Raw genomic sequence first — 25017 nt, 5'->3', positions numbered from 1 at the left:
GATGGGGATTTATAGTGGTAAATGTACACATTAGAAAAGAAGATATGAATCTTATTAGTACAAGAACCTGGAGACAGGAGAGAACTTGAGATCTAATGAAAGCCAACACAAACCCAAAATAAACTAAGAAAACAACAAAACAAAACATCAGTTTTAGAAATATATCAACAAAATTCATAAACATCTAGGCTGATAACTAGGGAAAAAACCAACACCCAAATTGCCAATATCAGAAATAAAACAGAGTTCATCATTAATGATATATAGACGTTGTGCAGATAACTGAGGAACACTGTGAACAACATCATGCTCATAAATTTGATAATTTGGATGAAATAAACCATATACTTAAAGATAATATCATAACTTACTCAAAACAAAATGAAGAACTCAGTGGTCCCATTTCTGTCAAAGGGACTGAATAAATGATAGCTTCTTCAAAAGAAAGCAATGGATCTAGATGTTTTTGCTCATGAGTTCTGTCAGCTATAAAAAAAATCCAGTTGCCCCATAATTTCTTTACCAGAATAGTTACAGAAGGAATATAGCCTACTTATATAAAACCAACATTATTTTAACACTAAAATTAAATTAAGACATTGGGAAAAAGAAAAATAACAGACTATTCTTCCTATTGTAAAAGAAACAGAAATCTTCAACAGAATACTATGAAATAAATTCCAGAACATAAAAAGAATTAACAGGAGTCTAGGGTTACAGCTCAGTCACCACAGTGCTTGCCTTGAAGTATAAAGGCCTGAGGTCAATACCGCAGAACGCTGGTTAAAAAACTGAGATTGGGGAACCCCTGAAATCCTTCTACTGAAAATGTAGAGACCAAGAGATCACTAGGTTTGCTACTAATTAGAGAATTCCAAGTCAAGACCCTCTTTACCACAAAAACCAAAGTAGACAGCAACCAAAGAAACTCCATCTTGGTTTGGCCCTACATGTGCATGAGTACACATACACACACAGAGACACACACACACCCCACATGTAAAATTATGTAGCTGGATTGATCTCAGGTGGACAAGATTTATTCAACCCTTTAACATCAGTTAATGCAACACACTTTTTTAAATCAATGATAAAATTATGCCTTTTGAAAGTTTTTTTTAAAAAATATATTCTCCTCTCTTATTTTTGAGGATGAATACAATTTGTGCACATGCATGTACATATATGTGCTCCATTTTATTAGTAGATGCAGATCGACACTTGGCTATTGGAAACAACTGTAAAATGACCATGAGAGTACAGGCAACACACCAATAGAACAATTTGACTTCTTTTGAATGTGTACTCAGTAGAGGGATATGAATATTTAATCACATGTCAGTTCCATTTTTAATGTTTTGAGGAATTATGCAAGCACAGGTATAGATGCACGGAAAATAGAAAATGGATGCAACACCTACTTCTTTTTCATCCAGAAGTTTTTCAGTCCAAATTTTAAAGTCAAGTAATAAAGAAATCTCTGTAGATTTTCAGTTACGTTGATGAACGCCTGCAATCCCAGCATTCCATAGACTGGAAGACTGAGATTTCAAGTGCAGTCTAACCTACAAAGTGGAAATCTGTTTCAAAAATCCAAAGGCTAGGGACAAGGCTACATGGTAGAGCCCTTGCCTGAAGTGAGAGGATTTGGGTTGAATTTCCACCAAGCCAAAGTAAAATAAAAATTGCATTGGACTAATGATAGGAAATAGGGAACTTGAAGTTTGCCACCTCAGATGAGAAACCTTACCCTACGCTACCTTCTTCCGCTATGGGAAGCAATGCTATCTTTCCTTCCTTCCCATGCCCTGAAATCCCATTTTAGAAGAAACCAACTGAAATAAATCTGCAGAGTGAGATTTAGAACTTAGAAAGCAGCACAGCTTGAGACCCAATTCTGCTGGGACAACACGAGGAGTTTTATATCTTATATAAAATGTTATTAATGGCCTTCAGCCTAATCACAGAAACACAGGAATGGGAGCCCAAGGCCAATTATGAACAAAGGTGGGCTGGATGGCACTATCTAATTTACCTCAACACTTGTCTGAGTTGGAATTTGAATATGGAAATGTTTTGCAACTGGGATTTTAAAAAAAGACAAAAGCTATGAATAAGCAACGATTAATGCCAGAAATTTGTATTCACATAATAAAACCAATTAATTATTTTAATAGGCCAGCCTGTGTTGATTCAGATGGTGAAAGTAAGAAAGAACAATCTGTAAAATAGTGTATATAAATACAGTCAGCTTGAGCAAAATGAGAGCGGAGCGTCTGGGGAGACAAAAAAAAAACCCACTGGAAATTAAAGTGCTGCTCTCTATTTCAGAGAAATATCATACAACAGCAGGAAAAGGGATTACAACAGAGGAGGAAATGTCTCACACTGGTGTTTCGCTTCTCTTTGCATCTCTTCTACCATTCTCTCTGTGTCAGACTGTGCAAGAGTACTGTACTGTGAATGCATTAGGCAAGGTTGTATCTAAGCACACAACTGCTTTACAGCAAAAAATAAAAATAATCTATTACAAATCAGGAGTTCACTTAAACTTTTTTTGTTTTGTTTTGTTTTTTGTTTTTCGAGACAGGGTTTCTCTGTGGCTTTGGAACCTGTCCTGGAACTAGCTCTGTAGACCAGGCTGGTCTCGAACTCACAGAGATCCGCCTGCCTCTGCCTCCCAAGTGCTGGGGTTTACTTAAGCTTTAAGTAGGGGATTTAGAAAGGTACTATCAATACCCTCATGTTTATGACCACTTATTCCAAAAGAAAACTGCCTTCAAACTGGTGAGCACCCAGTCTACCAGGAAGAGGTAACTCATTCTTCACTGGCATATTCTGTCTCCAAATTTGCCATGCCCCTTGTGACATTTGCAAGGAAAGTATTAGGCTACAATTAACAGTTCAAATGGCTTTCAGTACCAACCTAGCATATTTCTAAGCATCATGGTTTATAGAAGGAAGAGTGGGCTCAAGGACACTTATAGAAGGAAGAGAGACACTTCTTACACCCTTTGGTTTCCAGAAACAAAGGAGCCAGAGGAGTTTGAATTTCTCCACGAATCTCAGACTGAGAAACAGGCAAGGATGAAGTTAAGGGCCAGCAAGGGGAATGACTTGTCCCTCAGATATAGATGTCTTACAGTTTTGCAAACTTACACATCACTTTGAAGAAGAGATTGAAGTCAAAACAACTCTGGGCCAGTGGTGGGCAAGACCACCCTTGACTTGAATGCTTACTTAAGTGTCCTTATCCTAGACTTAAATCTAAAAGTCATATTAGTATGCCAAAGACGGGCTTGAGAGGAGGCGAACCTCTTTGTTTCTCTTCCCAACATGGCCACATTGAAGAAATCTTTCTCAACGTTTTGTCATTGCCTATCTCTTTAATTGCCCTATTTAGAATGTGTAGGCAAGTTTAATTTGTTAAAATAATACACAGCCTAGGTTTGTACTGAAAGCTCCAGTCACACAAAATTCAAAAGTCTTTTTGTTGTCTAAGGAGCTATATCCTATCTTTAATTGATTAACAACATATAGTTCAAAATTTTTACTTCATTAAAGCTCAGCTACCAACATTCTTAATCCCCGCAAACCTGCCTGTGTCCATGGAAGTTTCTACTGAAAACACAATGCATTTGACTTTCATCTCTACCAGTCAGCCTTCCCCCCAATCAGCTCATGGGTGACCCTTGCTTTTAATTATTTCTTTCTCCCTTCACAACATCACAAGGAGGAACATTTATCTTTATTTCCAAGGGAATTCTATGTGGGATTTTAATGAGAGTATTGCTCATTCAATAATGTCATGAACTGTGCTGTACCAGTTCCTTCTGGAAAATCAACATTAAACTCTCCATGAAACTGTGGAGAAAGAGACAGGGTGAGACAGACAGACAGACAGACAGACACACACACACACACACACACACACACAAACAGAAAGAGAGAGAAAAAGAGAGGGGGGTCCTTGATTTTGCAAGCTACCTAAGAACTTGTCCATACTACAGTTACCCCCCTCCTTGCCTCTCCATTCTTTATGGAAGAATGCTTTTATGTATCTATTTCTCTTACTTCAGATTCCCATTACTTCTTTCAGTTCGTTATGATCTCATTACCAAGTCTTTTTTTCCCTAAAAGACTGCCAGTGAAGTCCTAGACGAAATGTCCCATATATGTTCTGTAATCCTCTCTCCTATGCTACCCCTGTCTTAGCCACTCAGTATTTCACAACTCTATCCACCCTGCTGTTTTTCCCACTGGTTTCTGTTCTTTGATGTCTCCACTATGGCAAGTTTCTTTGCCTCTTTCCTTACCACTTTTTCTTTCACAAGTTCACATAATTTCAAATGTTTGATTATCAAAAGTATAATTCAATCAGCATGTATTCCATTCGTGGGAGAAGGACACAGAACAAAGGCCCAACCTTCACAGTTTATTTAATAGATGAAACCAATAAATAAGTAGATAGTTAACCACAAAATCTAATAAGAATTTCAACAGTGATAAGTTCCATGTGTTCTAGAAATATAGTAAAGAAATAGTCCCATCTAATCTTAGGAGCTCAGAAAAGTTCCCTAGAAGTCTTGATATTTATTTAATTCAAGTCCTGAAAAGCAACAACAAAGCAAGAACAGGAATTATAAAGTAAGAAGAGGTTCCAAACAAATACAGCAGCGTATGTGTAACTGATGGTGTTCATGGTGATCAGCAAACCCATTTAGGAACCAAACGAGCAGGCTGGTGGTTGGAAGGCACAGTGTGGTTAAGAAACAGTGGTCACAGGAGATACAAGGATAAATATGACTCCACTGTAAACGACTCTATGTGCTTTAAATATTAGCAATGTGTTCCCAGAATACATTGCACATACCCTGATGAAAGTTTTAGACTTCGTTGCTAAGTGTACACTTACTTAATGGTTTTGCCTATATATTCCCCAAAGGCAATGAGAGGTCATTAGAGTCACAGAGCTTTGGGAGAGGTGTAAATAGATCTCGGTTTTAGAAAGATTATCATTATTATTGCTTCAGAGAAATGAATCTACTGATATGGAACAAGAGAAGAAGGTTCGCTTGTCCCTCAGTATCTATTAGGAATTTGGATCCAGGAATTCTCTGGATCCATATTCTACAGAATTATGAAGATCCCCAAGTCTCAGATAAAACAGAATGGCATTTGCATGTAATCTATTCACAGCTTCCCAAGTATCCCCACATAACCTCTAAATTACTCAAATACCCAATAAAATGTAAAGACTGCATAAATAGTTGTTATGTTTTTCTCTTTATGTATTTTCAGTAAAATGTGATTTTATTATAATAGCTTCTATCCACACAGAACCTTGAGCATGTGGGGCTGAGTTGGTACAAACTAGAAATTTATGGCAGTTCTCTGTGAGATGTGAGAGGCAGTGGAGAAGACTGGTGCTCAGACCAAAAAAACATTTAGGAGGCAGTGTCAACACCGATTTGAGAATGTAACAAGGAGGTCAGTTTTAGGATGGTTGCATACAAGTTGAGGACTGTTTGATCCATACGTTGGAAGTTAAGAAGGCAGTGTAGATGTACATTCGTAGCAGGATCCATGCTCATGATGAGCAAATGGAGGAAGGACAGGTGTGAAGAGCAGATACTTAATGAATCTGACACCTGAGTCTCCAAGACCCAGGCATCTAAGAGACAGAAGTTGCTATGAGGAATAATGATGCATCAAAGAATCAAACTATGGTCCAGCAGGCAATGGAACATTGAGAGACAAAAAAACAAAAATGCAGCAAAGAGTCATATCAAGAACAAAGACATGATGATTGAATTCATTAACAGTAAGACATTAATGACCATAGCAAATAAGGGTTCATCCTATAGGAGAGGAATATAAACAATATTCTAATGAACTGAGATATAAATTGGAGGGGGATTATGCATAATAATGCACCTGAGTTTGTGAAATCAAGAGAGAACAAGACAATAGCGAAAAAATACCACAGTATCATGGAATGTTTTACAGTAGAAAGAAATGTAGTAAATCAATTAACATATCACAGGTTAGGGTCCTTTATTAAAAAGTAAAATGTACGGGATGAATAACAACCCGGTGGTGATGTCAGGAAATATGATTAGCACAGACAAGCTCAAGGATGATGGGAGATGTGTGTATAGAGTCAGAGAACCCTTGCACTTCAGAGGAGTTGGAATATTAGAGAGAAATTTCTTCCTTGAAATTTCCTTTCCTCCAAAACAATCCAGCAAGAGACTACAGTAAGACGGCAGTACTAAGGGAAATAGATAATACTTTAAATGAACATTCTACTGAGTAGGAAAAAAAAAAACTCTTATTAGAAAACACAATGTCTAAAAACCCTGATGGGTTGGAAACCAGCAGGTTTCATTAGCAGCAATCCAAAATACCGAATGACCATTCAGAAACCACTGTGCACAGTTTCAGTAGATAGGAGCTATAGGCAGGATGGTCTTGTATTATACTCTTTTTTAGTGAAAGCATTGGGATAATATGGAAGGACATTACAAACCCTTATGGGTGGAAGAATCTAAATGCTTTGCCGCTGGTGTATTGATTTCCCCATTGCTTTGCGTATTACAATCACCACTGTACCTCTGACGCATGCGGGCATGGACAAGTTCTGTGAGTACCTATATAAACAAAAAAAGAGCCCTGCCTGCAATCATTATGTGTCTGGTTAGAGTTCAGGGAGTGATTTTACATTATTTACTCTATAACTGAACAAAGGACTTTTTCTATTCTAACATGAGTTACAATATTTTGATCATTAAAAAGACAAGATAGCAAATTTATTTCTGATGATCCCTGAAAACAACACTCATTTGTCTACCTAACACCCTATTAATTTGAAACATTTTCCCTTCCAGAGACTTTCTCTAATATCTTGGCTTGGTGTGGGCTAACCCCAAGCCCCACCTTCTGCTCGGAACATCTAGATCATCATCAGATAAAAGTCTTCAATGCTGAGTATTACATGAACTTGTGTCCCTTACACTCACATATCCTGAGAAAATGCTTTCAGCTCTTTTTTTTTATGGCCCGACTTTTGTTCCTTAACTCTTTTGTTTTGTTTTTTTTTTTGGTTTTTTTTTTTGTTTGTTTGTTTTTGTTTTTCGAGACAAGGTTTCTCTGTGGTTTTGGAGCCTGTCCTGGAACTAGCTCTTGTAGACCAGGCTGGTCTCGAACTCACAGAGATCCGCCTGCCTCTGCCTCCCGAGTGCTGGGATTAAAGGCATGCGCCACCACCGCCCGGCTGTTCCTTAACTCTTTAAGGATGAACATACCTCTTAACCGACATTCTCCCAGGCCTCTAATACCCTCATTATTCATAAACAATGTCCCACAAAGGTGCTGGGTTAAGATGCAAGGAGAAATTCCACATCAGCTGTATAATATGGCCTAAGCAATAATGATCTGTATGATAAATATATGTATTTATACACGCACATATTTCTAAACACCACTTCATTTTGAAACATTAGACCTCACTGCCACTTACTTGAATTTTTTTCTTCAGACTTCCCCTGCCTGAATTAAGTAATTTAGCAAATCGCTTGCTTCCAGATACAGGGAGTGTTTGTTCCCTATCACCAAGCATTAATTAATATTTGATGGCACTTTCTGGAAGCTGTGTCCTTAAGATCTTATATTAAGTGAATGTAAAGTAGGCACCAATAAAGTGAGCATGCGACTCAAGAGCAAAGGAGCATCCATGGGCATTAGGTGTAGCTTCCATGAGCACTACTTCCCAGCAGTGGGGTAAGGAGGGAAAAGTAGGGAGGGCAATGTTGTGGAAGGATGGGGGCTCCAGCTGCCAGGTACTTCCTGCTCCACTATCTGCTCTCATTTCTCTTCCAAAGGGTTCAGTGGTAGACCAGGATGCAAAGTCAGGATTTCTAGTTAAGGACATTTTAGCTGGTCTTGGTTCTAACCTTGGCAAACATCAGATAAAAAGTCTTTTATATTTTATATTTTCAGCAATGGGCTTCTGCTTACAGTACCACACCAGTGACCAAAAATTTATTAGCCTGCCATTGGATATCTGCTTGAAAATCAGACTCATTTGTCAAATTTAGGGGACCAGCTGGGAGTGCGAAAGCACTAATAAAACAAAGAGCTAATGTTCATGAAAAGATGAAGCAGTGGAAATTTACCTACTGTAGAGAGACAAGATGTTCTCGCTTTCCAGGACTGAACTGCCCACTAGACTGAGCAGCAAGTTTCAGGGGAAAGGCTGGACAATGAGTGCCTCAACCCCCCGGAGCCTTCCTCTTACTGGCCCTCTCTCTCCAGTACAACCCAGTCATTCCAGCAATGCTGACCTACGCCCTCTCTCTGAATGACACAAAAAGATATATCGAGAAGTCTCATACTTTTTAAACCTAATAGTCAAAGACCTGATCTTGATCACTTACAACACATCTGAGAAGTCAGAATATCAGGATGCCAGGAGACTTTCTAAGGATTTTAACTCTTTTTTTTTTTTTTTAAATAATCACAGGGATAAAAATCAACACATGGCCTGCAGCCATCACTTCACGGAAATAATGTAATTTTAGGCCTAGAGATTAATGTCTAACTGAAGAATTTTTGGTGAGTCTTTTGGAAACCTCCCTTGGCTTTCTAGACTTCTGTACATCACATATGACACCTCAGGCTTTATTTTAACAGATGCAGCATTCGTCTGTAAACCTCATTATTCACGGAATAAAATAAGCTTAGTCTCTTTGTGAAGTCTGCCGAGCATTTTTCCACACTTGGTAGCATCTCTTGGCTTTCTTCAAGATAAATAGATCATTTGAAACCTATGGGTGATGACCCTGTTTCCTTTCTATAATTAAACATTTTCTGTGTCATGCAGAGCTGTGGACCCAAGGGCTTTTCGCTTTGAGGAAAACCTCCAGCCAAAGCTTGTACTTGAATGTGGAAATATTTCTACTGTGTTGTTAAATGTTAAAGATTGAAAGCAGTTTATTTTCAATGCCAATGGTCTCTTTGTGAAGTACATTGCATTCAACATTTATTGTGTATATGACAAATATCAAGCACTGTAAAAGAGGCAGAGAATCAGTCCCTCTATTTAGAAAGAATATATTCTAGCGAATGTACCGCAGATCTCAGCAAATTCCCTAAAGACAGACCATCATGTGTCAGTGAAGGGACAGTCCATAGCAACAAAGATATTTTTCATGTACAGATGCCCTTGGGATGCTGAGGTAGAAAGATATGAGTTCAAGGCCAGACAGGACTGCAAAGTAAAAATTGTCTTAAAAGGAAAGGTTCTTGAAAAGAAAATCATTCTTAAAAGTCATTGGTGGCGATAAATCCAATCAGGTAGATAAATTCAGACACTGTGGTTAAGAGTAGGATTGATGGGGAACCTCCTTCAGCCAACGGCCTTTGAGAGGCTGGACCAGGTGTGATGTGGCCTTGGGTACCAAAAAAACATATAGGACTGCCCTCTAGCTCTCTCTTCCCACTTTCCACACCAGAAAGTTGAATTCCATTCCTGTTTCCTCATTGTGATCCATGAATTCTCTTTTAATAAAAAAACACCCAGTATGTACTCTATCCGGAGCTAGTGTGGGATTATTTGATTTGTGTTTCCCCTTATCTGACATATTCTGCTTCATAGGGTGAAGGGAAATTTTACTCTTTTCTCTTTGAATACAACTCACTAGCTAAAATGAAACCTTGATCTTCAGTTTTGAAGCTATTGGTCACTGTCCCCAGACCTAAGAACCAAAGAGATTTGTTTTTTAACAGGACTCAAGGTGAGACAGGGCTGTGAAGAAGCTACATTGAATGTGCTGTATTTTCCTTCCACCATCATGGAGACTCTGTAAATCTATCAAAAAGGTTGAGTAAGGGTTCACTGTAAGTGATGACAGGGGTAGGGATGACACCCAGGGCTGGGACCATACCAACGGCAGTAGAAGGCCATTGTGAGAAGTGGGGATTGACAAAGATCAATTGAGGACATGGCCAAGATGAAGCTATCAAATAAGACTACGTAGATGTGCTAGAATTTAAGTGTCTCTCTGGGAGAGATACCTACATATATGCTTTCTTTGTTTCTTTTTCATTTTTGTACATTCCCCTAATTACCTGGAATGGATGTCTATTGCTCTTCAAAAATTCAAACCACTTTTAAAACATACATGACAAGGACCTGTGACATCTGACATCTGTCCCTTAAGCATTGGCTGCCAAATCACCTACCAAGTTGTCATCAGGAGAATATAAGGAAACACAAGGGAATCCTGGGGATCTCTCAGAGAACACCAGTGGTTCACTGCTAATGCTACCATTTCTCAGGTAGACATATAGGACCCTCAGCAAGGGGAAAATCAAATGTCAAGTTTGCCAAAAGCCCTCGTTGGGGAATTCAGTAAAATCAATGATATACACAGAAATTCCACAGTAATTGGTTTCAGTCAAAAGAACAAAGATTGATTGGTACATAAGCCACAATCTGAGTGTTGCCACATGTACAATGATTTAATCACAACTCTACATTGTGAGCTTAATGGAGGCTAATGGATCTAGCAGTATAGGTGCTCATGAGCACAGCAGGGGCCAGGAACTCTGAATAATTCAAAATGCTTCAATCAACAGAATTGGAAGATAACTTCCAACAGCTAAAAACCGTTTTCGTTCTATTATATTTGAAAACCCCCTTGTTTAAAACGGAGACTGGCAAATTTAAAATTTCAAACTCACATTCTTTGTTACAAAGACATTTCCTATACTGGTTGTTTTACAAGGGATGATGACTTTCCTGTCAAAATAAGACCTTGTGTGTGATTTGAGGCCAGGTGATGGTGAAAGAGTTTGGACATCATATCCCAGGAAGACCTGTATTTAGGTCACAAAGAGCCCACCAGTGCCATGCTCTGTAGTAGGAGCTGCAGGCTGACGTTCCTGACACCCAGCTCCCGGCTGCCTGGCTAGCTCATGCCCCAAAATAACGACACACAAACTGTATTCATATAAACACTGCTTGGCCCATTTCTATTAATGTGTGTAGAACCTTACCAGGAAGATTCTAGCCTATGTCCATCCTGGGTCGGAGCTTCATCACATCTGCCCTGGGGAGCAGAGCTATGGCATCTCAGCTCACTTCCCTTCTTCCCAGCATTCTGTTCTGTTTACTCCACCCACCTGTGTTCTAACCTACCAGGGACAAGCAGTTTCTTTATTAATTAGCCAATGACCTTCCTCCATCAATGCTCGATATACTTCTGTAGCTAGAATCTCATGTCATTCTTAGTTGGAACAAAAAAAAAAAAAAAAAACTTATGACCTATGAAACAGACATAGAGAAGATAGCATCATTCTCAGTTCAAACCCTGAGGTTAGAGACCCCAACACCTCTCCAGAGTGGAGAAATAAAGTACTGTGTTCCCTTTAATAAACAATAAACAGGCCTAGCTCCAGACAGCTCTTCCACAACTGTTCCTGGACCCTGCCAGATAAGAGATGTAATCACTTCATTTCCCTGCCCTTTGCTGTTTGGCAGGGCTGTTGAATCAAGTTTATCTCAGATGATGCCTGGGCTCTAAGTCTATTAGTTTTGTCAAATTCCATTTGCTTTGTCTCCCCTTTATGCTTTTCCTGCATTTCCTTTCTTTTTATGATTGTTTATGAGAGAAAGCACAAACAGCAGATTGAGACCTGAGTGAATGTGGGTCTGTCTCATCAGCAATGGGTGGCTGGGGAGCTGGGGGCCAACTGGGCCATTTCAATGGGTGTCTCTTAGACACCCTATACCATCTTCCAGTCTGTTGCCTGCATCTCTACACCTAGCAACCATGTTCACACAAAGGGATACCACGCTGCCCTTTCAAGGTATAAACACAGATGTGGCTCTTTGAGTAAGCTTCTTGTGGTGAAGCCAGCAACTTCCTCAGGCCAGGGGAGGGATTACTTCACACCTGCTGTGATACTGATGCATACTGGAAATTTGTTAAGAGAGTAAATCCTATGCATAACTGCAACTTCAAAGGGGGGGAGTAAGTCAGGAGGCTGTGGATATGATAGTTGACTTGATTACAGCAATCATTTCACAGTGCAACTCAAAGCATCAACTTGTGACCTTAGTTGCAGACGATTTTCTCAATTCTACCTCAAAAAGATGGAAAAAAATCAATGCTACAAAAATTCTTTATAGTTTCTGCTTTTTTCTGTAAATGAAAATTCAAATTGTTATATAAAAAGAACACAAATGTTCCAAAATATTAACCTAAAAGAAAGTTAAGAAGAAAGCAAAGCCAACGAGCGACTGGGGAACTAGACAATATAATCAGACAGTTTTGCATTTTTTTAATTGGTCTGTGGAGTAGACACTGAAAATGTATCAATTCATACTGCAATAGGAAGCATCTCAAAGTGGAGTCAGACAGCCGCTCACAACATTCCTTTATAAATGTGTACAGCAGTGCAGGTTCCAAGACAGAAAAAACAAAAGTTCTAGCCAGGTTTCCTACACCCTCCATGGGCTCCCTAATTGCTACCAAATCCAGTAAGCAATAGGTACATAAAAAAATCAGATAAATACAAAGGAAGTCACAAAACTCTGGGACAGGCATTTGGGGATAAAAAGCTGCGGTGGTTTAAATAAGAATGGCCACCATAGGCTCCTCTATTTGAATGCTTAGTTACAATTCAGTGGCATGATTTACAAAGGATTAGGAGGTATGGCTTTGTTGGAGTAGGTGTGTTTTTACTGGAGGAAATATGTCACTGGGAATGGGCTCCTGGGCTTTGAGGTTTCAAAAGCACATGTCAGGCCTAGTCTCTCTCTCTCTCTCTCTCTCTCTCTCTCTCTCTCTCTCTCTCTCTCTCTGCAGATCAAGATGTAGTGTCAGCTTCTTCAGGAACATGTTTGCCTGCATGCCATATTGATCCCTGCCATGATGATAATGGACTAAATCTCTGAAACTGTAAACAAACCCCAACTAAACGCTTTCTCTTAGAAGAGTTGCCTTGGTCATAGTATCTCATCATAACAATAGAACAATGATTAAGAGAAACCGAAATAGGGATGCCTGCAGGAGAGACAAAATCAAGTACACTGTGCTGTCCTCACTACCAATGGTTTGAATGTTATATATCCAGATGTTTTCCTCGATTGCTTGTCCATCTTATTATGTATTTATTGAGATATGGTCTCTCAGCGGACAGAATGCTAGATGTTTCAGCTAGAGTGGAGGGGGGAGCAAGCCCCCAGGATCTACCAGTTTCCGGAATGTGCCCAGCTGGCGATCCAAACTCAGGCCTGCACAGTGCGTGCTCTAACCACGGAGCCATCCCTCTCCCCTGCCCGAGTGTTCTTATTTGAAAACGAATGTTTCCACTTTTAAATATTGGCTCCCTCCCTTATTATCTTTATGGCACAAGATAATGGGTTTTGATTTTTATTTGATTAGAACAATTATAATTAGGAGAGTTGATGCAAACTGAGGGCACCTGTTCCAGTAAGGGAGGAAGTAGTCCAATGTCAATGCAGATGCTAAGTAAAGGTAACTCTGTAAGGAGAGTGAACCTTACTCCCTAGATTAGTGTGCTTCTAAAGGAGCCCAGGGAGCTCCTTCTCTTTCTCCTTCTTCCAGGGGAGGCCATGTTGAAACCAAGCCGTCTGTGAACCAGAAAGTGGACTTGAACACCAAATGTGCCAGTGTCCTGAACTTATACTGGCCAGCTTTCATGACCAAGAAAACTGAATGCATCTACTAAGTAAGCCAATATATTGCTTTGTCTTATTTCAGGCTGAATGGATAAAACTGATTGTCAACTGAGCGTATGGAAAAAGGAATTTTCCATGTATTGGCTCCTAAAAAAAGCCAATAATATACTGAAATAAACACACAAAGGAAAATCTGGCCCTTGCATATCACACAGGAAATAACTAGAGGAGCATATGGGATTCCTTGTGTAGCTGAACCTCTCTGACTTTAGCAACAGGAACATGTATTAAAAGTAGTTACAGTAGGTAAGACCGTCATCTTGTCAGGATCTAGAACAATCTGGAAAAAAAGCCTAATTTTCTATTATGTTAACTTCTGAGCATGTCTGAGAGGGGGTAACTTGATCAAGTCAACCAAGGTGAGAAGACCCATCCTAAAGGAGGGTGCTACTACTCTTTGAGTTTAGGTCCCAGGCTGCAGAAAAAGAGAAAAGCTAACTGAGAAGTGGGGTCCAGCTCTCTTTTCTTCCTGACAATGGATGCGGTGTGACCAGCTGCTTCTTGATCTGCTGCCTTCACTTCTCCACCGTGAAAGACTGTCCCCTTGAACAAGTTCACTAAAGCAAATCCATCATTAATGAAGTACATTTGTGAGGGTATTTTATCATAGTAACAGAAGACAGAATTAACACAAGCAGATATTAAAAGATGTAAGGACATTGATAAGCTTTTATTTCTTGAAGTATTATTCATAAGGTAAAATGCACCCTTTCAAGAGGGACCTTTGGGTAACATATTATCTTGAAACTAGCTCAAACAATGTTGCTAGAGGTATACATGAAGGATCTCACCCAGACATGTTGCATCAGTGTTAAATGATGCTTTACAAACCCAGGATATATGCATGTAATGATTTGCCAGGACTAGAACAATAATAAATGGGTCACTTTAATTTATTGCAGATTGGCATGATAGCTTGCAGAATGAACAAAAAGAGGGTTTGGATGTTATTTGCAAGGTGTTTCAAATGCTTCTACCACACAAGATTATCATTTGAAAGAATCTGAGTGTATGCAAAAAAAGATTTCTTTTTTATTTACTGTAAAACACAGGAATGCTGATATTCAGAAAGTGGCTCTAATAACAGAATGTGCCCAGAATGTGACGTAAGTATTATGTCAAATCCAAAAATATCAAGGTAGTATTTCAGAAAACCACCATGTCATATGTCACCTCGTCAGATGGCTCCGTGCCTCTCTCTATCACGTAGCCACCATTTATGGAAAAAGTAAAATCCAGATTAGAAGTATCTGTTCAACAAGGTGAAGATGTATGGAGCAGAGAGGTGAAGAAACTGAGGTCAGGTTTCTGGGCGTCTTTGAGCTTCACAATGCCTCTTGGTTTTCCATCAGTGAAGTCATGAAATATCTGTCTGCTGCTTCATGATATCAATGTAATAATCAAAAGAAATAACTTGTTTGAATGGTTTGTAAGTGCTTAAAATACAAATCCAAACTATCTTCAAAGAAAACAGAGATATTACCTTCTTCCCAAGTCCCCATGTACCCAGGTTTCAAGGGCTGTGATATCAGTGGCAGACTAACTAGATCCATACAGAGGCCATTGATAATGGACTCCCTAAGTGAACTAATAGGATTTAGAGTGCTTTCTTCAGAGAACTACAGCTGCCTCTCGATGGCAGATGATCGATTCTATAATGGTTCCTGCGATGAGGTGACTTTATTCATTCAGGGATGGGCTAGTCACTGAACCAGCCACTAATGCACAAGTTAAACTTCTGGTCGGCTTTTGAATCTTGACTTTTTCACTGTGGTTTCATTACAGGTAACTCTTCTAACAGACCTTTTCATTACATTTGCTTGTTTATCTATTTGTGTTTGTGGGGAGTGTCACAATGCATCTCTGGAGGTCAGGGGACAACTTGTAAGAGTTACAAGGGGATCAAAGTCCTATCATCAGGCTTCCCAGCAAGAGCCTTTATCCACTGAGCCACTTAGCTGCCCTGAGATGGTTTGTGACTATTTCAAAGTAAGCTTGTACTTTGGATAATTTTATATTTATACTTAAGCTTATTTTCCTCCTTCATTTTACACTTTGTATAAAAACACCAGGTTTAGTCGATGAACTTAGTGTTTTTTTAATTCCTGCATCTCCTGTTTTATTTAGACAAGCAAGGTCTGAAGCATTGGTGTAATACACTTGGAATAAACTTGATAATACTCAAGCCAACTCCCATATTAACAAAATCAGTTGACTGTTGAAAACTAATCAACTATAACACTTCAATTTAACAAAGAAAATTTATGCCTTCCACTATGATGTTTTTTTTGAATGAATTGATATGCACAACACATGTGAAACAAATTAAAAGAGAACCTTAACCCCAGAAACCAACAGACAGATGGAATAGTATCAACTGGCAATCTTCCTGAAGTCCATTGCTAAAAGAACAGTCAATGGGAAGTGAAGATTTCATGGCATTGGTTATGTTTAAAGGCAAGTATATAATGGCATGTATTTAAAAAAAAAAAAACCAATTCAAATAAATGTCTTTGCAGAAAGTTATAAAGAACCAGTGCAATTTAAAAACAAAATCAAGATTCTGGCCTGCTTCCACACAGACTCGTTAAAGTGTCACAAAGTACAGTACAGTACAGTACCAAGGCATTTTTAACATAAGAGAGCAATTAGGGTCATTAACTCACTCGATGCCAAAGAACATCTCAATTCCCTGTGTGTAAAACCCAGGAACATCTTCTATGTCGAGGCTTCACAATGAAGACAAAAATCTCAAATAGCATGGGATGGATTGTGTAGAACTAGATGGCAGAGGAACGGTCATGCATCCTTCCAGGAACAAAGAAATATAGAGCACATCTCAATACCGCAAACCCTCACTACTCAGACTCTTCATTTTGGTCAGTGTAGCTTCATAAGCGTCCAGTGAGAGGAGGCTGAGCTAGCAAATGAGCAGAATGACACCAAGGAATCATTGTTGTCCCCCAGGAAGCTTGCCACAGGTGTGGGAGAAAGAGCTTCAACACCTAACCAAATAATATTGTAATATATCTACCCCAGAGGGCAAATTTAAGAGGCAGAGCAGGTACAAATGTGATTTCTGCGTTCATAGTGTTTGTCTATGAATGAGATCATAGTGAACGTAACACAAGCAAGAATTAGCAGGATGTTGGACTGAGAATATGATGAGAAGGCTGAAGATGAGAAGATAAGAACTACCTAGATAGCAGACTAGCAAATGTTTACATGTCAAAAATCGGAGAGCTTGCCCTACCAGCTGGCTACAGTGCTTCACAGAGCAAAGCAGAAACCAATCAAGGCGATTCAGGTCACTGGAGATGATCATGGGAGTCCCAGAATCCTGAGCTAAATGGAATGTGTGCTTACTTTGAAGGTTTCATGGGGTTTATCACAGAGTGGTTTATCAGAGAACAAAAACAAATTAACATTAAAGAAAGTTTTAGGATATTAGGTAAATAAGCAAAGATTATTATATTTAAAAGAAGAGAAGAACGTGCTGTTACCCACAAAATACCTGGCGACCCAGAAGGCTAATAATATAAGAACTATGTGGGCTGTCCTTGGTGGAAAGCTACAGAGAACCCTGGACCCAGAAATGGTAAGAAAGTAGGCTTACCTTCTTTAAATCGAGGCAAAAATAGAAAAGGAAATAGGATTATTTTAGGGATAGACGTTAGCGTGGATTTCTTGTGTCGGTCATGTCTGTTGCTGTGCTCCACACAAAGCTTGGGTAAAGCACAGCTGTCAGTGTGTAGGAAAGGATGCTGCTAATGTGAAGAAGCAACCACAAGAAAGCAACAAATAGGCCACTGACTAGAAACACCAGTAACAAGCACAGAAAATCTCAAGGGAGACTAAGATCCAGCAGTTTTTATTAACTTTGGTTTTATTGTTGCTGTTTGTTTTTGTTTTTTTCCCTCTTTTCCCAGAATAGTCGTTGGACAGACTTCATGTATGTGTGCAACAGCATATATTTAACTCTAGAACTGAACCCAGGAATACAGGGGACAGGAGCAAGAGTAAGTCTCTGCCCTGGGTTGTGTTGTGCTGAGTTTACCCTCCAGCCAGAAGACCCAAACAGGCATTGGATAGATGTACAGAACATCCGTCAAGGAGAAGTCAGCAAGACTGCATGGACAGTACATATTTGGGAATTCTTGGGCTTAGGTTACTGAGCAACAGTGCATGTTGATGGAAAAGAAGACAGGAAAAAGACAACAATCTGCCCAGTTCAACTTTATAGATTAGCTAAAGAGCTGAAAGGCATTTTGAGAGGCTGAAACCAAACCAGTGAAACAGAAAGAGGCACGAGTGGAATGCACTGAATCAATCACTCATCCAGGGAGGAGAAGTTTCACCAGAGCCTGCAGTGAGCACTAAAACTATTTTTAAAATGAACAAAAGTGTGAAGAAGTCAAAGAACCAGATCATCTTATAATATTCTCACATATTTCCTACAATAATATTTTAAAAGGAGACTGGAATATAGAAGAAACCCAACATATTAGACAAATCTTGCATGGGTATGTGGAGGTTTTTCTGAGGATGTACCCCTCCCCTATAGGCTCATATATTTGAACAATTGGTTCCTTGTTGTTGGAACTGTTTGGAAAGGATTAGGTGATATGGCCTTGTTGAAGGAGGTGTGTCACTGAACTTGGGCTTACAGATTTAAAAAGCCTATGCCAGCTTCAGTAAAAATGCTCACTTTCTCCTTCCAACTTGCAGATAAGATGTAAGCACTCAGATAATGCTCCAATGTCATGCCTGCCAGTGTGCTGCTATGTTCCCTACAATTATGGTCATGGATTAAACCTCTGAAACTGTAAACAAGCTCCCAATTAAATATTTTTATAAGTTGTCTTGGTCATGATGTCTCTTTACAGCAATACAAAAGTAACTAAGATGATTTTATTGTATATATGTACACAATGTATATATGTGCAAGCCAATAAAACTAAGAATAATCATAAATCCTAACTAAAGATTTTAAAAGGAACATTATACTGTGCCATAGTGTCTGATGATACTAAATTGCTGGAATGAGAGTGGAAGGCACTCTGGCATTGGTTAACAAAATGTTAAATAATAATGTGAACAATATGTGCTCCTGGGTCTTGGAAAAGCCCTGAAGATCACAAAACTCACTTTGCTCCACATGGGCCATTGGATACACAATTGGTCTTATTTTTCAGCTGGTTTTCAAAAAACCTTCTTTCAACAAATTACTGACATTTAGATCTTCAAATTGCCCATTAAGGCCATCAAACAACATTTTGCTACCAGATAAAACACTAGACAGGCAGGAACCAGGCATTAGATTCTCTTTCATTTTTAACCAGATTCAGGACATTGGTGAGGTCCAAAGTAAACCAGACATCATAATAACATAATCTCCCTTCTAAACAGCTCCATTCACGGGGCCATAAAAGTAACTTTCCTAATGTCAACTACATCACTAACTACATTTAGTTGAGAGCAGGCTGTGTGTGCAGAACAATCACCAGGGCTTCTTTTTACATTTCTAAAAACCTAGCAGAGAGGCTTATACTTATACTCCATCTAGGGTAAACTTGTTCATCCAAAGAAATAAACCAACAAGTAAAACACCATTTTGTTTTGATTTTCATAACATAACTGAAAAGCTTGGGCTGTGTGGTAAGTTTCATGTCAGCATGGACTACAGCAGGATGGATTCCACACCAGAAATTTTAAGTATCAAGTTGTTATAGAAAACTACTCTTTGGAATTTATTTTTAATGCATTGATCTATATCATTGTTGGTGGTGGTGGTTGTAAGTCAGCAGCACATTTGGGACCATTTTCTGAACGGCTATAGATATGCAAATCAGGAATACCAATAGCATAAAACTGAACTGTGAAACTGCTAAGAGTGTGGCTTCCTTTCGTCGTAAGTCCATCCTCTCTCAGTGACAGTGCAGTGTTGCGCGATAGTGGCTCCATTCTTCAGTTAACACTTTTAATCCCTCTGAACCGACTACAGAAATATTTTCAAAGTTCATGTATCAACTGAGCATGGGTATGGATACAGAATTCAGGCTACATTTTCTGATGGAGTGGTTTTGTTAAACTATCACAAGTGGCAAAAATCCTTTGATCTCCATGTAATATCTATCAAGTTTAAATCATTCTAAGGTGGTAATCAGCAGAGGGGGAACAAAAGATATAAACCTCTCTTACCAGGAAGTAGGTAGAGTGTTATACAGGTCAATGTATCCCCCACACTTTCTTCCACACCCTGTTGCTGGAATTTCAGTCCTCTGAAAGCTATTAGATTCTCAGTGTCTCTGCTACAGAGCAGAGCTTATTTATATTTTTGGGATGTAAATAGTTGGCCACACTTGAAAGCTTTTATATCACATTTTCAAAAGTCATTTGGTGTGGGAGGTCCTTCTGACTACGTGTTGCTTTTATTGGTTAATGAATAAAGAAACTGGCTTGGCCTATAACATGGGAGGAGGAAGGCAGAGTTAGAGAGAAGTGATGGAGCTGCTGGAGACAGATGCTATGAACTCTACCAGGTAAGCCACAGCCACATGGTGATATACAGATTAATAGAAATGGGTTAAATTAATATAAGAGTTGCCGATAAGGAGCTAGAGCTAATGGGCCAAGCAGTGATTTAATTAACACAGTTTCTGTGTGATTATTTTGGGTCTAAGCTAGCTGGGCAGCAACCAATAAGTGACCCTTCCCCCAACAGTCATTGAAGGCCTGAGATGTTCAACAGTTTCTTCCATGAGACACAAAACACAAGCTGGTAAAAGTTGCTTCAAGCTAAAGAATTTAGTCTGTCACAGAACTAACCCTGCCTACTGGTGTAAATGAGTTCAGGATTTCACTGAGAGTATTAAACACACATACACATGACCAAAAATCAGAACTGCAAAAAGCATATGTTTTCCAGTATTAATCAAAATAAGGACTAAGGGAAATGATAAATTAATGAGATTTACTATAAAGTGTCCCAAAGAGATATTTAATGATTTCAAAATAATTTGCTACAAATTACAAATTAAGTGCACAATTATTTATATAAATATATAATCTATTCTAAAAATCACAAATAATCATAATTAAATAAAATGGATCATTATATATGTGGAAATTATACATAAATATTTAATTTCAGTTGAATATATGTTGACTTTGTATAAACACTAAACATAGAGTTCAAGTTTAATTATGATTATTATTTTAAATAGCCTTGAGAAAAGCACATTTATCAAAACCACAGAGAAAAAATAATCTAACAATGGGAAAATGATTTATTTACCTGGATCTTCTATAGTTAAGTTCTTAATTAACCACTGAACAATGTCTGACCCTAGAAAAAGAAAAACACAAATAGATGAGAACCTTTTGTTTACAGATGATACCGTCATTAAGAACTTTCCACATAGGGTTACCATTTCAGTAAATAATTATAATAAGCAGTGAAGTATCATCCACAGGCAAAGTACCAAAACCATCAGTATGAATGCATTTTTCTAATGAGCATATGCGCAAGATGGCAAATTATTAAATATGATTTATTATACTGATCATGCTTTTATTGATTTTAATGCTTAGTTATTAAGTTTATTAAATATCATATTTCAGGCACAAATCTTACCATGGCATCAGTACAACTTTCCAAGAGGGGCCCCTCTTCATTTCAGATTGTCCTTACAGTTATATCAAACCAAATCAATGTTGTCTTTGGGTCATTAGTATGCCTGGAGACTTTAGGCTCCCATGACTTCATATAGTGTTATTCTTTCTGATTACATGCAGGGTCCTTGTTTTCAAGAGCTTCAAGACTCATAGACACAAGAGAACTTCCTTGGCCTTCACATTTGCCTTCTCAGGGACAGCAGCCACCTCAGCCCTTCACTGAAATGACTGGAATCTTTTATTGGAGTAGAGAAGAGACCACACCACCTCACAGCTATGTGAGCAAGTCCTTAAAGGATTTCCCCAAGGCAGACACTCAAGTTCATCTCTGACTCTTTGAAGCAGTCCCTGCTTACAATGAAGAATTCATACTAACTAAATAAAGCAGGCTTCCACCTTCTAACATGAAATGAGGAAGTCTCTGCTAGATCTAAAGACTGCATTTGATTTATGAAAGGGAGAAAAATGTAGTTGCTACAAGGACCTACAAAAACAATAGAAAGCAGTAGAATTTCTTTATTGTTCTCTGTTTGTATCTTGAGTGCTAGGGAAAGGAATCTGAAAGTCAGAGAAAGATATGCACATTTGACAGATCTAGAATTCTAGGCTAAAAAGAATTAGAATTGTTTTCCTTATAAATACGGCACATGTTTTTCAGTGATACAATGAAAATGCTTTCATGGGATTTAGCTAGAATTTCCCCTGAATGCTAAGGTAGCACCAAAGGAGCAAGGTGCGCTGGTTCATGTTCACAATTCCAGTGCTCTGGAGTCTGAAGGGGTGAAATTGAGGCTTTTCTGGACTCATAGTGGCTCCCAAGCTAGTCTGGGGCACAGCAGGGTTAGAAGTGAGGAGAATGAAATCCTGAAAGCCTTAGCGACCAGGGCTGCAAAATTAGCACCTGAGAAAACCTATTGACAAAGAGGAAACTCCCCTGTCAAGGCCAGCTAGAACTAGGTAGAGCCTGTGGCTTAGGTACATAGCACTTCAACCAGCCTCAAGGTAACTCATGATTCATTATAATACTAAAACCCGTTGCGCCTGGTAGAGAAGTAAGATGTTAATAAGACTAGAAATGAACAAAGGTGTATGTGGAACTATATATAACACACAGATATGATTGACAAAGTCCACATTATAAGGAAAAGGCAAAAAGTCCACAGGGAGGTGAGTAAATGGCTCAATGGGCAAGCAGGAGGATCTGACTTTGGTCTGACTCACAGTAAAGTCGGGTGTGGCGGTATGTCCCAACAATTCCAGTAACATAAGATGGAGCAGGCAGATCTAAGGGCTTACTGGCTAGTCAACCTTACTGAAATATAAATTTCAGACTCAACGACTTCTTCTACAAAACAACCAGACAATGTGTGATAAAGGGAGACCCCTGATGTCAACCTGCGGCTTTTACACATGCATACACAGGCAAGTCCACATCCATATACATGTCCGTACAAACATGCCACACACATGAGCCCACACAACGTGACATAAAAGCCCCGTCACTTGTGTAGCCGTTGTCATTCCAGCGTCTAAACTTGCCCACTGCTCTGGTTCATTTTCTCCCTTGGAAATTTATCCTTTTCGAAGCCCAGGTACAGATACATTCAGCAGAGAACTATGCCATATCTCCAGAGGAAAAATAATGCCAATTCTCCTCATGTTATTCTGTGAAATAGAAAGGGAACAACTCCAAATTCTTTTTACTAAGCCAATATTATCCTGATACTAAAACTCGACAGAGACCCAACAAAAAAGAGAAAAATTATAGGCCAAACTCTTGGGCGAAAATAGACTCAAAATTTCTCACCAAAATATTTCTAAACTGAATCCTAGAACACCACCTACCACCCACCATGATCAAGGCAGTTTCATCTCAAAGATGCAGTGATATTTCAATACGAGTAAATCATGAAACACAATCTACCACAAAAATGAACTCAATAGAAACCACGTTATCATTTATTTCATTAGCTCCAGAGAAGACCTTGAACAAAATCCAACAATGCTAGATGCTAAAAGTCCTGGAGAATATAAGGATACAGGGTGCATATCTCAACTTAATAAAGGTAGTATGTAACAGTTCTCTAGATAAGGTCATGCTAAGTAGAGAAAAACTTAAGTCAAAAGGATCTCCCGGTCCTAATCAGAGAAACCTCCCCTTCTAGTGAAGAGTGGTGGATGTACTCATGACCAACCGAAACACAGTAAACAGGTGACAGATGTGGGTCACCACATAAATCACTTATTACTCACCCCCACCCCCCAAGCCCATGGAACATTGCAGAGGCGGGAACAGAAAATACGTAAAAGCTATAAGATAAGGTAAAAAGTGAAGCGATGCCATTGCTTAGATGTGATACAATTGTTGTGATCATTAACAGACATCGCCTGTAGGTACCAGCACTGGATCCACAAAGTAGCGGCAGGCAATCAAGGCAGGGCAAAAGGCTCACTGGCCTTTGCTGTTTGCCTCCATAACAAAGTAGACTGAAGGTTCCTAGCTCCTGGGTTTACATCTGTGAAACGAAACCCAGTCAGCAGTTTGAGGATGCAACTGTGCTTCCCTAGTTTCTGACTCTCAGCTTCGGGTGGGGATACCTTTCTTCTTCATTGTAAAATAGGGCAGAAAGTTGAGATCATAGAGCATAAATATTGCTGTATAGGTTGATTAAAGAACATCTGAGAAAGAGCGGGTTTTGACAGACAAAACAAAGGGGGAAACGGCAGCTTCCTCCCAGCTTCCTCTGTTACATTTCCATCAGAAGAAAGAAGTGGAGCTTGGAGGCAGAGTTTTTAATAAAATGAATATGTATTTCTGCCTCATGAATACAAATGGGCTATGCACTGTGGAATTACTGTATTCCTGAAGAGCAGAGTATAAGGATCTTTTGGGTTGGTTTTATGTTTTTTATTGCTGGTGTTGGTGTTTTGCCGTGTGAAGAAGCTCACATTCTGTGCACACTAAAGTAACTATTTAAAGGAGCCTTATGGTGGATTCATGTGTGATCATGCTTTTATAATTGTATTTTTTAAGTAAAGACTTTATTTTTTATTTACTGGAGAGATGGCTCAGTATGTGAGAATGCTTTCTGCACAGCAATGCAGCTAGGCTCAGATCTCAGCACCTACATACAAAGCGATGGCTGTTACCTACACCTGTAGCCCCAGTGCTCAGGGAGATGAAGAAGAATGGCTATGGCTTGCTAGTTGCCAGGCAACGAAGCTCCAGGTTCAATTAAGAGTCTGTCTCAAAAGAATAATACGGAGTGGCTGAGGAGGACATTTGACATTTTCCCTTGGTCTCTGAGAAGCATGTTCACAAGCACACAGGTACACACACACCACCCATACATCACATTCATATATACCTACCAAAAAGACTTTATTCTCTAAAAGAACATCTGAGAAATATTTTTTTTTTCTGGAATGTTATACACCAGGTACATATTAAGGGGATTCCATTTTCAAAGTGTTAAAAGTTAACATTTCAATACACTTTGACACTGGATGTGACTTAGAAGGCAAAGTGCATTTTCCCAATTGTCTATAATTAGTATGAACGAGATATA

At 39.0% G+C, this 25017-nt stretch overlaps 1 protein-coding gene across 4 annotated transcripts in view; it reads right to left on the bottom strand.

Moving 5' to 3' along the window:
• Positions 1–25017, bottom strand: part of Rgs7 (regulator of G protein signaling 7) — a 374810-nt gene that overhangs the window by 95142 nt on the left and 254651 nt on the right. For all 4 annotated transcript variants that reach the window (XM_057769480.1, XM_057769481.1, XM_057769483.1 and 1 more), the window contains exon 4: positions 21069–21119. In XM_057769480.1, coding sequence (XP_057625463.1) covers positions 21069–21119 — 51 coding nt within the window. The remainder of the gene's footprint in view (positions 1–21068; positions 21120–25017) is intronic.

The sequence above is a fragment of the Chionomys nivalis genome, chromosome 5, assembly GCF_950005125.1.
Source record: "Chionomys nivalis chromosome 5, mChiNiv1.1, whole genome shotgun sequence".
Taxonomy (NCBI): Eukaryota; Metazoa; Chordata; class Mammalia; order Rodentia; family Cricetidae; genus Chionomys; species Chionomys nivalis.
Note: the sequence above shows the minus strand (reverse complement) of the source record. Positions and strands in the feature narration are given on the sequence as shown.